Source organism: Myxine glutinosa, chromosome 10 (assembly GCF_964187855.1).
Source record: "Myxine glutinosa chromosome 10, kmMyxGlut1.1, whole genome shotgun sequence".
In the NCBI taxonomy this organism is placed as follows: Eukaryota; Metazoa; Chordata; class Myxini; order Myxiniformes; family Myxinidae; genus Myxine; species Myxine glutinosa.
This window is the reverse complement of record NC_136270.1, coordinates 136,197,321-136,212,028: the sequence shown is the minus strand read 5'-3', so window position 1 is coordinate 136,212,028 and position 14,708 is coordinate 136,197,321. Positions and strand designations below refer to the sequence as shown.

General features: G+C 46.8%; 1 protein-coding gene across 6 annotated transcripts in view; it reads left to right on the top strand.

The window, feature by feature from the left end:
- Window positions 1–13,982, top strand: part of LOC137433714 (E3 ubiquitin-protein ligase RNF212B-like) — a 53,185-nt gene extending 39,203 nt beyond the window's left edge. For all 6 annotated transcript variants that reach the window (XM_078786170.1, XM_078786176.1, XM_078786175.1 and 3 more), the window contains 6 exons: window positions 11,568–11,652; window positions 13,034–13,073; window positions 13,211–13,368; window positions 13,517–13,557; window positions 13,723–13,766; window positions 13,862–13,982. In XM_078786170.1, coding sequence (XP_078642296.1) covers window positions 11,568–11,652; window positions 13,034–13,073; window positions 13,211–13,368; window positions 13,517–13,557; window positions 13,723–13,766; window positions 13,862–13,883 — 390 coding nt within the window. In that variant the 3' untranslated portion in view covers window positions 13,884–13,982. The remainder of the gene's footprint in view (window positions 1–11,567; window positions 11,653–13,033; window positions 13,074–13,210; window positions 13,369–13,516; window positions 13,558–13,722; window positions 13,767–13,861) is intronic.
- The last annotated feature ends 726 nt before the right edge of the window (window positions 13,983–14,708 follow it).

Sequence of the window (14,708 nt, the reverse complement as noted above, 5' to 3'; positions counted from 1 at the left end):
AGTCCAGATAGCGGGCAACCTTGCCGTACTCCCCGTTGTACGGCAATGGGGCTACACAATACTTGATTAATTTTAAGAACACTGGATATATTACAATACAAAAGTTTAACGTACGAGATAAAAATAGGTCCAAACCCAAAATTCTCTAAAACTCTAAAAAGGTACATGTGGTCAATACAGTCAAAGGCTTTTCCTTGGTCAATGAAAAACAGACCAACGTTCATATTAAAATTGTTACAAAACCGAATGGTATCACGGATAAGAAAGATATTATTAAAAATAGTACGTCCAGGAATACAAAAGGATTGATGTTCTCCTATTAGTACATTCATAAAAGGTTTCATTCGATTAGACAAGGCTTTGGCTAAAATTTTATAATCCGTACATAAAACAGAAATAGGACGCCAGTTCTCTATAAGTTGAGTGTCCGCTTTCTTAGGAATTAAGGTGGTGACTGCTCTCCGGCAACTCCACGGCAGTTGTCCATCCTCTAAACATTCATTCAATACCCGCAGTAGGTGAGGTCCAATGGCGTCCCCAAAAAACTGGAAAAATTCACTAGTCAGCCCATCCAGTCCAGGGGCATTATCGGGTCCCAAGGCCTTCAAGGCAGCGGTGAGCTCAGGTAACCTAAGAGGATCCTCCAACTGCTGCTTCTGATCCTCCGCCAATGTTGGAAGGTTAGAAACAAGTTCCGATATTGCATCCTGGTTAATGTCATGCCACATAAACCGTTGTTTAAAATGTTTCCGGGCACATTCCCTGATTCTGCCATCTTCATAAAGGAGTTCCCCATCATGGAGCAAGCGTGTAATCATTGACGAAGAGGCCCCCCTTTTAAGGCTGAAGAAGAATTTGGTTGGAGCATCAAGGTCGTGTATGTACCTCATCTTCAGGCGCAATAAAGCATTTTGTGCTCGCCTTTCAGATATGGAATTCAGTAAGGCCGTTTTTCCATGGATTTGTTGCCTCATTTCCTGGTAGCTCACACTTGCAGTTCCCTGAAGGTGTTCCTGTAATTCCAGGATTTCATCTTCAAGTAAGGTTGTGGTTTTTCTTTCCTCTTGAACACCATACGCACGATATTGTTGGCAGAACAGTCTGATGTGCGTTTTGGCATTATCCCACCATTGTCTGAGGTTTGAGAAATTCCCTTGGGAGGCAACCAGAATATTCCAAATTTCCGGAAAAATGGCCTTAAAGGTACTATCATCAAGTAAGTTGTTATTAAATTTCCAAAAAGCACTCTTGTGTTTCGGGCAGGGGGCAGAAATTTTGAGAAATGTTGCGCTGTGGTCCGAGAATCCTGATGGGCAAATTTTGGATGACAGAACGAGGCGTTCAAGTGGAGGATTAATATAGAACTTGTCCAAGCGAGCAAGTACAATATTACCCTGAATGCATCGACACCATGTGTATTGCCTGATTGATGGGTGCTGTACCCGCCATATATCTGTCAAATTCATTTGTTTTAAAAATTTGGTGAGAGGGATTGTGGAGGCAGGATGGGGCTCTGCACTGTTCCTGTCGAGTTGGGGTTGGAGGGTGCAGTTAAAATCTCCACCAATACAAACATGATTGTCTTGGTTTTTTAGGGCGTTTTGACTGTCGAGGGACGTCAGGTGTGTCCCAAGGTCATTAAAAAAAACTCGCCGAGCTACAGGCGTACTTGGGGCATAGATATTAAAAATAGTATAGAATTTTCCACAGTAGTGGAATTCTAGGGATGCTAGGGATCCCTTGTGTATTTCGTCGAATTTAAGCGATGAAGGCGAAAAGGAGGGGCTAAGAATTATTGCGACACCGCCTTTGCGGGAGTCACCGTTACTAAAGAAGGACAGGCCGGGGAAGAGCCTACACCACTCTGCGACACAGCAGTCGTTGGCATGGGTCTCTTGTAAGAGGGCAATGTCAACTTTCTTCTGTAATAAAAAAATCCTTACTTGAACTTTATGGACAGAGCTACATCCTCCGTTAATATTCAGGCTACAAATGGAAAAACTCATTACAGCTACAAGGAGGAGTGACCACCACTCAATTTTTTGATAGCAGTTCATTCTTAGCTTTTTGCAACCACTTCTTTAAACGGTGACGTTGGGAGGAATTGAAATTAAAAACGTGGGGCCGTTTTACCATCAATCTAGCGGAATGTATAAAATCAGGTAGCTCCGGAAAAAAGGTTTCTATAACAACATTCCTTTTTCGGAATGTGTCCTTAAGAAACCTTTTTATCTCGGAGGGAGGGATTGGAGGGGTTCCTTCTTCCTTAAGGCTACCACATTCACTAACAGAGTCATCGATATCAGATGGCTCAGATGGTGTGTCACACTGGTTTTCATCATTTATCTCCTCACCGTCATCACATCCCTCCACGTTATCGGATGGGGCATAGTCCATAGAGGGAGGGGACGGGGAGGGAGAGAAATGAGCCATCTTCAGGGGAGGGGGGGGGGGGGAGGGGGGGAGGGTACTAATTTTTGCGGTTCAACCATATCAGTTTCTAGGTCAGTAGACAAGGGCAAGGATTCATCCACATCTATGTCCTCCAATACCGAGAAACGATTTTCTGTGACGAGGGACAAATCTAGGCCAGAGAGGAGGGGCTGTCGGTTTTCAGTTGTAGGTTTTTTAAAGAGATGACCGTTTTCATCTGTTGTTTGCAGATGTCTTTTTCCTTTTGGGCAGACTAATTGAAACTCGTCCTGGTTAGTGGGAAGAGATTGCAAGGGTTTGGGGGGAGGACGTGATCATCGGGAGGGGATTCCCATCGGCTACCACGGCGAGAGAGGTAGGATCAGTTATAGCAGGCAACAAGCTGTGATTGGACGATGTCGCCTGGGGGGTGAGATCTATCGTTAACAGGAGATGGCTGCAATTAGATCCTTCAGTAGAGGGAGGGGCCCCTGTTTCAAGGGGAGGGGAAGGGGGTACGGCGGGGGGGTTTGGATTGGTGGTAAGAGGGCTTGGGTCGGTGGTGGACAGATTGGGATCAGTGGTGGTAAGGCTTGGGTCGATGGTGGGAAGGTTCGGGTCGGTGGTGGGAGGGCTTGGTTCGGCGGCGGGAGGGCTTGGTTCGGCGGCGGGAAGGCTTGGTTCGGTGGTGGGAAGGTTTGGTTCGGTGGTGGGAAGGCTTGGGTCGGTGGTGGGAAGGTTCGGGTCGGTGGTGGGAGGGCTTGGGTCGGTGGTGGGAAGGTTCGGGTCGGTGGTGGGAGGGCTTGGTTCGGCGGCGGGAAGGCTTGGTTCGGTGGTGGGAAGGTTTGGTTCGGCGGTGGGAAGGCTTGGGTCGGTGGTGGGAGGGTTTGGACTGGTGGTGGGAAGGTGGGGGGGTTGCTTATTCCCGGTTCGGAGGGGAGGTTGTACTTGTGGAGAATTCTCTTTTCGGGGGCAGTCATGCTTAACATGCCCAAATTGTCCGCAGCCAAAACATTTTAGAACGTTGGTGGACACGTACACTGTATATTCGTTCTGTTGATGTTTTAATTTTATTATAAGGTTTAAATCCTTCTGGGAATTTTTTTAAATCATAAACACTTGCCGCCGGAATGAAACCACGTGCCTTAAATCGTTGTTTCGTGACCCGAAGGGAATCATGGAGATACGAGACACGATGGTACCGTATCGGGACAATTCTTTAATTAGTACATCGTCGGATACAAATGGGGGGCAATTTGATATCACGACTTTTATCGCTGGGCTAACTAGTGGGGAAATCATTACAAATAAATCTGGATCGATTGTCAAACCCTGTTCGACAATTTGTGGGACACAATCCACGTCGGACAAAAAAATAACGATCCACTTGTTCATCCGCGAAGCGGCAACAACCTTGTCGATCCTGACAACACGACCGGTTGCGAGGACAACGTCCTCGACACTAACCTCACGTTCCGGAGGTACACAAAAGAACCCGTGCTTACGGGTCAGGCTCTGAAAGGCCGTAAATCGAGATAGTGCAGCTGCCATGCTGGAACAGCTGCACTTACAACCCCTCCCCAACTCGGGGAGGGTGAATATATAATACAATCTTCCCTACCCGAACTCCGGGAATGGGAAGCAATCAGACCTCTCCGATTTCCCTAACTTCGGAAAAGGGAGGCAACAAAACAAACTGAAGGAAAGATAAACGAAAGGAAAAAAAGGAAATAGAGGTTTAAGATGAAGGAGCAAACACCGATCGGGCGACGCCCAAAAACGGCGAACCCTTACCAGCGATCACCCTGTGCTCTCCGGCTCTCTCTCCCGTCTCAACGTATATGGGAATCACCAGGAAGACTCCACGAACAGGCACAAGGACACAGAGGGGGGGGAAACGGGGGGGGGTGGGGGGGGGGGGGAATGGAGCAACAACGCAGAGCACTCACAGGCCTCCACAAGCAGACGCCATGACAGTACAACCAGCATACAAACGGCCAGCAGGTGGCGACAGAGAGAGAGAGAGAGAGAGAGAGAGAGAGAGAGAGAGACAAGAGGGAAAGGGCCGGTTCATGAGGACCGATCGGCATTCTGACCGTGACTGCGCTGCCCTGACGAATCCGGACAAATCCAGGCAGCAGGGAAGAATTGGGAAGATTTGGACCCCGACCTGTGTTGGATTTTTATTTATGTTGTATTTACAGTGCATTCAGAAAGTATTCAGACCCCTTCACTTTTTTCACACGTTATGTTGCAGCCTTGTGCTGAAATTGTTTAAATTCATTTTTTTCCCTCATCAATCTCCACTCAATACCCCATAATGACAAAGAGAAAACAGGATTTTAGAAAGTTTTGCAAATTTATTAAAAAGAAAAAACTGAAATATCACATTCACATAAGTATTCATACCCTTTGTATGACACTTGCAATTTAGCTCAGGTGCCTCCCATTTCTCTTGATCATCTTTGAGATATTTCTACACCTTGATTGGAGTCCACCTGTGGTAAATTCAATTGATTGGACATGATTTGGAAAGGCACACACCTGTCTCGATAAGGTATCACAGCTGACAATGCATATCAGAGCAAAAACCAAGCCATGGGTTCGAAGGAACTGCCTGCAGAGCTCAGAGACAGGATTGTGTCGAGGCACAGATCTGGGGAAGCCTACAAAAAATCTCTGCTGCATTGAAGGTTCACAAGAGCACAGTGGCCTCCATAATTCTTAAATGGAAGAAGTTTGGAACAACCAGGACTCTTCCCAGAGCTGGCCGCCCAGCCAAACTGAGCAATCGGGGGAGAAGGGCCTTCGTAAGAGAGGTGACCAAGAACCCGATGGTCACTGGCTGAGCTCCAGAGATCCTGTGTGGAGATGGGGAAAAACTTCCAGAAGGACAACCATCACTGCAACACTCCACCGATCTGGGCTTTATGGCAGAGTGGCCAGACGGAAGCCTCTCCTCAGTGAAAGACACATGAAAGCCCACAGAATCTTGTTTCTCACAGTCTGAGAGTCCTTTAGGTGCTTTTTTGTAAACTCCAAGCGGGCTTTCAGGACACACAATATACACAATATACACACAAATATTCTTGCAGGACACACAATATCTGCCAGCAACCCTCTTCTGGTGAAACTGCCAAAATCCATTATCATTATCACAAGGTCTTATGGTTAAGGCCAGCAACCCTCTTCTGGTGAAACTGCCAAAATCAAGACTCTGCTCACCTTCACTCTTTCATTCCTCTTTTTTCCCACCTCTGGAGCAAACTCCCACACTCTCTTCAATCCCACTCCTCCCTCCAAGTCTTTAAAACAGCTGTTCAACACCATCTCTTATCTTCCCCCATCCAAAACCTTGATCTTTTCAATCCCAGCTTTCTCCCTTCCACAGATCTCCCGATGTCCCTGTTCTCTACTGTTGTTGTGTTTCGCTCTCTCTCCTCTTGTCTCTCGCTCCCTTTATTATATGTTATTTGTGTTTGCTCTTATACGAGCCTCGATTAAGCTTTTTTTTTTTTCTTCAATGCATGAATGAAAACTGGATATTTGGGTAAATTTAAACACTCCTTTTGAAGATAATTAATGGCTTACCTTCATGAAAGGGTTATCCTTGGTCAGCCCAACTTCACCTCGCAGGAGTCTTTTGATTCGTGAGACTCAAAAAACCTTGCCTTCGAAACACTATCTACTCTCACGGAATAACTCAAGTATATAATCGTAATGTGATTTCGGATTGGAGGATTGGATGTTGTGGACTAAATCAATGTCAACATCAGGAGTGAAATCTGAAAATTTTAAGAAATTACCAATTCTTACAACTAAGTGTATTTATTTAAGCAAAGCATTCATCTAACTTTTTCTTCTGTTTGGAAAATTATATTTAGTGAAGAAATGATTAAGGAATGTGCCGAAAGTATAACTTCGAGTGCAACAATTTCAAGCTTAACTTAACTTCAAGCCCTTGACATATCACGTGCCTTCGATACGATCTGGCACCCCGCCCTGTTCACCAAACTCTCCTCATGTGGTATCCATGGAAACCTCCACACATGGCTTGAGGACTTCCTCACTGGTCGCAGTTAACGTATGGCCATGAATGGAATTCTCTCATCTCCACTTCCTGTTCAGGCTGGAGTTCCTCAAGGAAGTGTTCTGAGCTCTGTGCTTTTTTTTCTGGTCTTCATTAATGATCTCTCCGACTCTCTGGAAATATCCTCTCTTATCTCTTTGCTTATGACTCCACTCTCTTCCGCTCCATACCACATCCCTCAGATCGGCAGTCTGCAGCCTCCTCACTCTCTGCAGACCTGGACAAAATCACAGACTGGTCAAACAAGTGGAACATGTCTTTCAATCCTGACAAATCCCACACTCTCACTTCGTCTTTCCAAAAAGACCGACTGGATAACCCTCCCATCTACTTTCTGAACAATCCTCTCCAAGAAGTTCTGTCACTCAAGCTTTTGGGTCTCACTATCTGCCATGATCTTTTCCTGGGAAAACCACATTTCCAAGCTGGCCTCCAAAGCCAGTCGCCGACTGGGCATCCTCCGTCGTGTGAAGTCCTTCCTTGGCACACCTGAGCTTCTCACCACAAACAAGGCTTTCATCCGCAGCTCAATGGAATACTGTTCTCCCCTCTGAGCCGGTGCTCCTGCCTCACATCTAGCTCCGCTTCACGCTGGAGAAACCAAAGCATTCAGAATCATTGGAATCTCCTGCGATGTAGTCAACTCCGAGGGCCTTTCACTCACTCATCGCAGGCAGGTAGGTGGTCTTTCTGTCTTCTACCGACTCCTCTCCGGCCTAGCTCCCCCAGCTCTATTTGTGCTCTGTCCCCCAAATATTCCTTCAGGTCGCACAAGATCTGCCTGCATCCCTCTTCTGGTGAAATTGTCAAAAATCAAGACTCTCTGCTCACCTTCACTCTTTCGTTCCTCTTTTCTCCCACCTCTGGAACAACCTGCCACACTCTTTTCAGTCCCTCTCCTCTCTCCAGGTCTTTAAAACACCTGTTCACCACCATCTGTTATCTTGCCCCATCCAAAACCTTGATCTTTTCTACCCCCGTTAATTCATCCCAGATCCACTTTTTTGAAATACCGACTTCTTTCCTGGAAGTTCTAGCAGTGGCCATGTGTTTCATCCCTCTCCCTCCGCCCCACCCCCCTTCCCATGCCTCCTCCGCCCAAGCCCTCTCTCTCCCACGGATCTCCCGATGTCCCTGGTCTCTACTGTTGTAATTGTGTGCTTCCCTCTCTCTCCCCATATTGTCTCCCGCTCCCTTTATTATATATTTTATGTGTCCGTTTGTTTTAGCTCTTACACGAGCCTCGATCTTGAATCCCCCCCCAAAAAAAAAAAAACAGAAAAATAAAATAAAATAAACCAGCGGGATCGCTGTGAAGGTGCAAGAGCCACAGTGCTAATGATATGCACACTGGGCCGGCATAACAGACACGGCGCGATGCACGCCACACCACACCACACTAGGTGAGGAAAGATAGACATACTGTCATGCCGGTTTTTCACAGGCAGGGTGATTCATGAGTGTGTGCGTACCATCCGGGTGTCCCATCTAATATCATCAGTCGGTGTATGTTATAGATCCCACGGTTTCCTTTGCAAAGAGTAGGCGAGCTATCACCGGCACCCTGGCCAAATTACAAATTATTGCCATGACTAGCTGCTGAGAAGGCGATGGCAAACCACCTAGTGTCACCTTTGTCATGCAGACAAAGAACTGCCTTCAAGCAGAGCACAAATCGATCTTCTCGACCTCTCTCCTTTTCACTCACATTTACACTTCATTTGCTGCCATTTCTGTGACATGTTTTAAGGTTAAATCAATCCTGTCTGATTGTGTACTCATTCTGATGCATTGGAAGAATGAAAATAATTAATCAATTAGTAATAATAATAATAATAATAATAATAATAATGCATTTATTTTATATAGCGCTTTTCAGGAAGCCCAAAGACGCTTTGACAGAGTGCAAAACATCATGCATAGCAAAACATAAAAACAATTGCAAAAAAAGAAGAATCAATAGGGAAATATTCAAAGCACAAAGGAGGGAGAAGGAGAGGAGATAGTCAGGGGTTAGATGCTGTGGGTTAAATGTTGAATGCAGTGTTGAACAGGTGGGTCTTGAGTGATGTTTTGAATGTGGTGAGTGAGGAGGAGTCTCTGATGGTGTGAGGTAGTGAGTTCCAGAGGGTGGGAGCAGCGATGGAGAAGGCCCTGTCCCCCCAGGATCTAAATTTGGTCCGGATGGGGGGGGGGGGGGGGGTCAGGAGGTTGGTACCAGCAGAGCGGAGGTTGCGGGTGGGAGTGTGTCTGGAGAGGAGGTCAGCCAGGTAGGATGGGGCCAGGTTATGGAGGGCTTTGTAGGTCAAGAGGAGGATATTGTACTGGATTCTCTGGGAGATGGGGAGCCAGTGAAGCTTGTAAAGGACGGGGGTGATGTGGTCACGGGTCTGGGAATGGGTGAGTAGACGGGCAGCGGAGTTCTGAATGTATTGGAGTTTATTGGTGATTGTTGAGGGTGAACCATAAAGGAGGCTATTGCAGTAGTCCAGACGAGAAGTGATGAAGGCGTGGATGAGGGTTTCTGCAGCCACGGAGGAGAGGGATGGACCGAGACGGGCGATGTTTTTCAGGTGAAAGAAGGCTGTCTTTGTGATCTGTTTAGTGTATTTGTCGAAGGAGAGGGTTTGGTCAAAGATGATGCCAAGATTCCGGATGTGAGGGGAGGTGTATACTGGGAAACCGTCGATGTTGAGGGCAAAGTTATGGGTGGATTTGGTGAGCGTTTTTGGGCCAATGATGATTATTTCAGATTTATCACAATTAAGTTTGAGGAAGTTGATTTGAAGCCAGGATTTTATTTCAGTGATGCAGTTTGTCAGGATAGAGTGGGTGGCGGTGGAGATGGACTTGGTGGAGATGAAAAGCTGGATGTCATCGGCGAAGCAGTGGAATTGGAGACTATGACGGTGGATTAAGTGACCGAGGGGGGACAGGTAAAGGATGAAGAGGAGGGGGGGCCAAGAACTGAACATTGGGGGACACCTTGGGGGAGGGGAGCAGTGAGGGATTTGCAGTTATTGATGGAGATGAACTGGCGTCTGTCAGAGAGGTATGATTTAATCCAAGAGAGGGCAGTGCCGGTAATGTTAAAGGTGGTTTCAAGTCGGGTGAGGAGGATGGTGTGATCGATGGTGTCAAAGGCGGCGCTGAGGTCGAGGAGGATGAGAATGTTGAGGTTGCCAGCGTCAGAGGAGAGGAGAAGGTCGTTGGTGATTTTGAGGAGAGCAGTTTCAGTACTGTGGTTGGAGCGGAATCCGGATTGGAATGTTTCATACAGGTTATTGGCAGAGAGGTGATGTTTGAGTTGAGTGGCTACAGCGCGTTCCAAAACTTTTGACAGAAAGGGTAGGTTGGAGATGGGTCTGAAGTTGTTTAGGGTGTCAGGGTTTAGACCAGGTTTTTTCAGAATGGGGGTAACAGCAGCAATTTTGAGGGATGGTGGGACGATGCCTGTAGACAGGGAGGAGTTTATTGTTGCAATGATAAGTGGAGAGAGAGCAGGAAGGGAGGCCTTGACAAAGCTGGAGGGGATGGGGTCAAGAGTGCAGGTGGCAGTTTTCATTCCTATGAGGAGTTCAGAGAGGTCAGTAGGGGAGACTGGGGAGAATTGAGACAGGGGATGGCAGGATAAGGGGGGGGGGGGGCAGGTGGTTTGAGGGGGAGCGGGTGCGGCGGTGGTCAAGCTGTTGTAGATGTTTTCAATTTTGCGTTGGAAGAATGAAAGGAAGGAGATGCAGTTGTCTATTGTGAATGACTGGGTGATGGTGTCCAGGGGGCTGAGGAGTTTGTTTATTGGAGAGAAGAGTGCTTTTGGGTTTCCGGAGCCAGAGTGGATAATTTGAGAGTAGTAGGCGGAGCGGGCGTGGGAGAGGGCATCTTTGTAGTGTTGTATGTGGCCCTTGTAGACCTGGGAGTGAACTGTGAGACCTGTTTTATTGCGGAGTCTTTCAAGTTGGTGAGCACGAGTTTTCATCAGGCGGAGTTCAGGGGTAAACCAGGGAGCAGAATGGGTGAAAGAAAATGTTTTGGTTTTTATAGGCGCAAGCTGGTCAAGGCAGGAGGAGAGAGTGTGGTTGTAGTAGTCAGTGAGGTCAGAAGGGGTGTGGAGGTCAACGAAGGGAGAAGTGGACATTTTTTCAGAGAGGGTGGATGAGAATGAGGTCGGTGAAAGAGCGTTTAGCTTACGGAAGTTGATAGTGCGATAATGCCTTGGTGCTGGGGTGGGGATGTTGATGGTCAGAGTGATGGCTAGGTGGTCAGAGAGAGTGAGGTCGGAGCCAGAGAGATGGTGTAAAATTAGTCCAGTAGAGCAGACAAGGTCCAAAATGTGACCACGGTTATGGGTAGGAAAGTTGACATGTTGAGTGAGGTTAAAGCAGGTGAGTAAATCAGTGAAGTCAGTGGTTATCGTGGAGTCAGTGGAGTCCATGTGGATATTGAAATCACCAAGGAGGAGGATTGAGGGGGAGAGGGAACATAGCTGGGTCAGAAAGTAGGAGAATAGTAGTAGATATATTTATAGTAGATAATAGTAGATATATTTGATGAATTGATTAATAATATTGTGTGAGCGGTACTCCATCAAAAGTGGTCGCGATTCTCTATACTCTCTATACGTAAGGACCCCAGGAGTCCGGAGGAAGGTGGGGTGTGGTGTGGAAGGAGGCAGGGGGAGAGGAAGGGGAAGGGGTTAGAGGAGGGACCCGTTGTTGCCCGGCAACGCCGGATACCTTCACGAGCAAGTAATAAATGTGTGGCCTTCAAGTGCGCTTTTGCAACTGGAAGTCCAACATCGATAATTGCTTCTCCAGCTAAGTTACAATAGACAATTTAATTGTAAATAATGCTATTTATCAGTGCTATTATTGTACGAATAATATCAGTTATTATAGCCTTTGGGCATTTGCATCCAGAAAAGCCTTTCTGCCAGGTCACCCACAAGTTATTTGCAGAAAATGAAATCAAGTTGTTTGTTTTCAGGTCTGTCTTCCAATTAACCACAATATTGAAAAACGTCTCCGTGAACTCTCCACCCCGTCTCCTCTCCCCCGTCTCTCTCTAGGTGTTTACTCCACCCTTGATACCATCTGGTTCCCATGGTGCATTGCGGTTTTCTGGAAGAACCCCTCCTGGAAATGGAAAGCTAAGTAAGACATGCCTCATCCACGTTTTAAAATGTATAACCCTGCCACCAAAAGTGGATGGAGGTTATGTTTTCACCCCTGACTGTCTGTTTGTCTGTGAGCAGGATATCTCAAAAGGTTGTGGACGGACTCAGACGAAACTTTGTGGACATGTTGGGTTTGTGACAAGGTCGAAATGATTAGATTTTGGTGAAGATCCGGATCTGGATATGAGAATTTATTTTAAGTGATTCTTCACCACTGAGAGATAGGGCGAAAACGATATTGTTGTTGTCCTCCTCTTCCCTTTATTATGGATGATGTCCAATGGTACCAAGCTCCTGCCCTGCCTTGACCACGATCCTCCTCCACTCCCCTCTGTTCTCAACCAACTCTCCCCACTCTCCAACCACCACCACCTTATTGAAATCCCTCTTCACACAATCCTCCCATCTAAACCACAGTCTACCACAATCTACCAGCCCAGAGAAGAGAGAGGTACTCCATCAAGATGAGCAAGGTGTGAGGCAGGGGAGCCAGCCCAGAGGGGAGAGTCATACTCCATCAAGATGAGCAAGGTGTGAGGCAGGGGATCCAGCCCAGAGGGGAGAGCGGTACTCCATCAAGATGAGCAAGGTGTGAGGCAGGGGAGCCAGCCCAGAGGGGAGAGTCATACTCCATCAAGATGAGCAAGGTGTGAGGCAGGGGATCCAGCCCAGAGGGGAGAGCGGTACTCCATCAAGATGAGCAAGGTGTGAGGCAGGGGATGTCTAAAACACATGGACGCTGATAGAACTTCCAGGAAAGAAGTCGGTATTTCAAAAAAAGGATCTAGGATGAATTAGCGGGCGTAGAAAAGATCAAGGTTTTGGATGGGGGAAGATAAGAGATGGTGGTGAGCAGCTCTTTTAAATACCTGGAGGGAGGAGTGGGATTGAAGAGAGTGAAGGAGTTTGTTCCAGAGGCGGGAGAAAAGAGGAATGAAGGTGAATACAGAGTCTTGATTTTGGCAGTTTAACCATAAGAGGGTTGCAGGTAGATCTTGTGCGACCTTTAGGAATATTTGGGGGACAGAGCCCAGAGAGAGCTGGGGGAGCTCGGTCAGATAGGCCTACTGTTTATAAAATTATCTTGTGCAATAATTGTGGCAATATGCACGAATTTGTCTCTGCATGGATAACGAGGCACCATTCGGTGTGGTCTTGTGTGGGGCATCACTTGTTTTAATTGCATTGTGTGTGGCCAACTGAAGGCCAAGTAACCAAGAATGTTTGACTTGTGAAATGCGCTCATCCATAATGTGCATTATCATGAATGGCAAAGTAATCCCTCGTGGCTGCACAATTAACACCCTCAAAAAGGAACGATTCCGACTGAATAACGTGAACTATTATTTTCATTCCAGGTACTCCGATTTTTGCAGGCATTCGAGGAGCAGCTGGCAGGTAGGTTCCTCCTCCAGCACCTCTTTAAACAGGTCAAAATCCGCCCTATAGATAACCTACGAATCAGTTATTTACTATGAGCTGCATCAATTCAGGTTTATACCGAGGAGACGTGCCATGTTGTTTCGGTCTCGCAGTACAGTTCACAGGAATGGGGGTCGTCATGGCGCACCTGCATGCAAAGGGACACCAGGTACATCGGCCTCGCAGTATTTCAGAACATCTCCATTGAACATACAGGATACATTTATTCAAGCGAACAAGCAAAAGCGAGCTACCTCCTCACTTTCATCTGGTTTGTTACTTTTCTTCCTCACATCAAATGTCGCACATACTGGCACCTCTTCGTTGATACATTTCAAGAGATTGTGATCGTATTTCCAAAAGGAGCCCCCCACTCCTAAATCCTCCCCCCCCCCCCCCCCCTCCTGTCTCTTCCACAGATCGCAATGCAGCAGGAACCCAGGCAGGACGGCAAATCCAAGTTGGTTTTGCAAAATATTTTTGATTAAAACGCTAAATATAAATTGTCAAACAGGAAGCATCACATGAAAAAGCACTAACTCATTTGCACTAACTAACAAAAAGCACTAACTCATTTGCACTAACTAACAAAAAGCACTAACTCATTTGTTTTATCGTTCCGCAGTTGAACTTCACTCCACGAGAGGGGATTTACAAAAACGTTTTTGGGTAAGCAACACCTGTTCAACAGTTAACTCGAAAAAGAAACTCGCCGCGTCTCTCGATGAAATACCTAATGCTGTGACTATTGCTTTCGTTTTCAGCTGCCAAACACGTAAAATGTAACTTGGAGAGGAGACCAAGTCTACACTGGAAAAAGATCCTTTGTTCACGATCCTTGTTGGAATTGCAGTTGTTAATAAAGTTTTCATGACTGCACATTCATTCCCTGCCGACACTTTGTCACTCGAACACAATACCTTCGGTAGCATGGCCACAAGGGTGCTACCTGGCAGGTAAATGCGACTCGCTCGCACAAATAGGGGTTTTTAAACAACGTCAGAATTAGCAGGATGTGAAGAAAATTGTCACCAATTTCAACACACACACACACACACGGACACACACACACACACGGACACACACACACACAGACACACACACACACACACACACACACACACACACGGACACGGACACACACACCCACACCTTATTTAATACTAGCAGTGGATATCCTGTGCTGCCCAACTGCGTGAGCTTTTCCCAGCGGTGGTTTCAGGACATGTTGGACATTGAGATGTGGTTCCCTTTTTGCAGTGGCCTCATCGTGGTTCCCTTTTTGGAGTGGCCTCATGGTGGTTCCCTTTTTGGAGTGGCCTCAAGGTGGTTCCCTTTTTGGAGTGGCCTCAAGGTGGTTCCCTTTTGCCAGTGGGCCAGTGGCACCACTTGAGCGCACATCCCAATATACACTTTATAGAGGCTTTTTGTGGCCTCAAAACGGACGCCAAGACAAATATGCGGTATCTTAAAACCATGCCCAGATTCTGAAGTACCTGCACCCAAAATGTGGGGCCTCGAGGGGCTACGGTTCAGAAAGAACAATGTACAAACACTTGAAAATACTTATACAGATAGCAAGATAGGATTCCAGAAACATTTTATTTACTG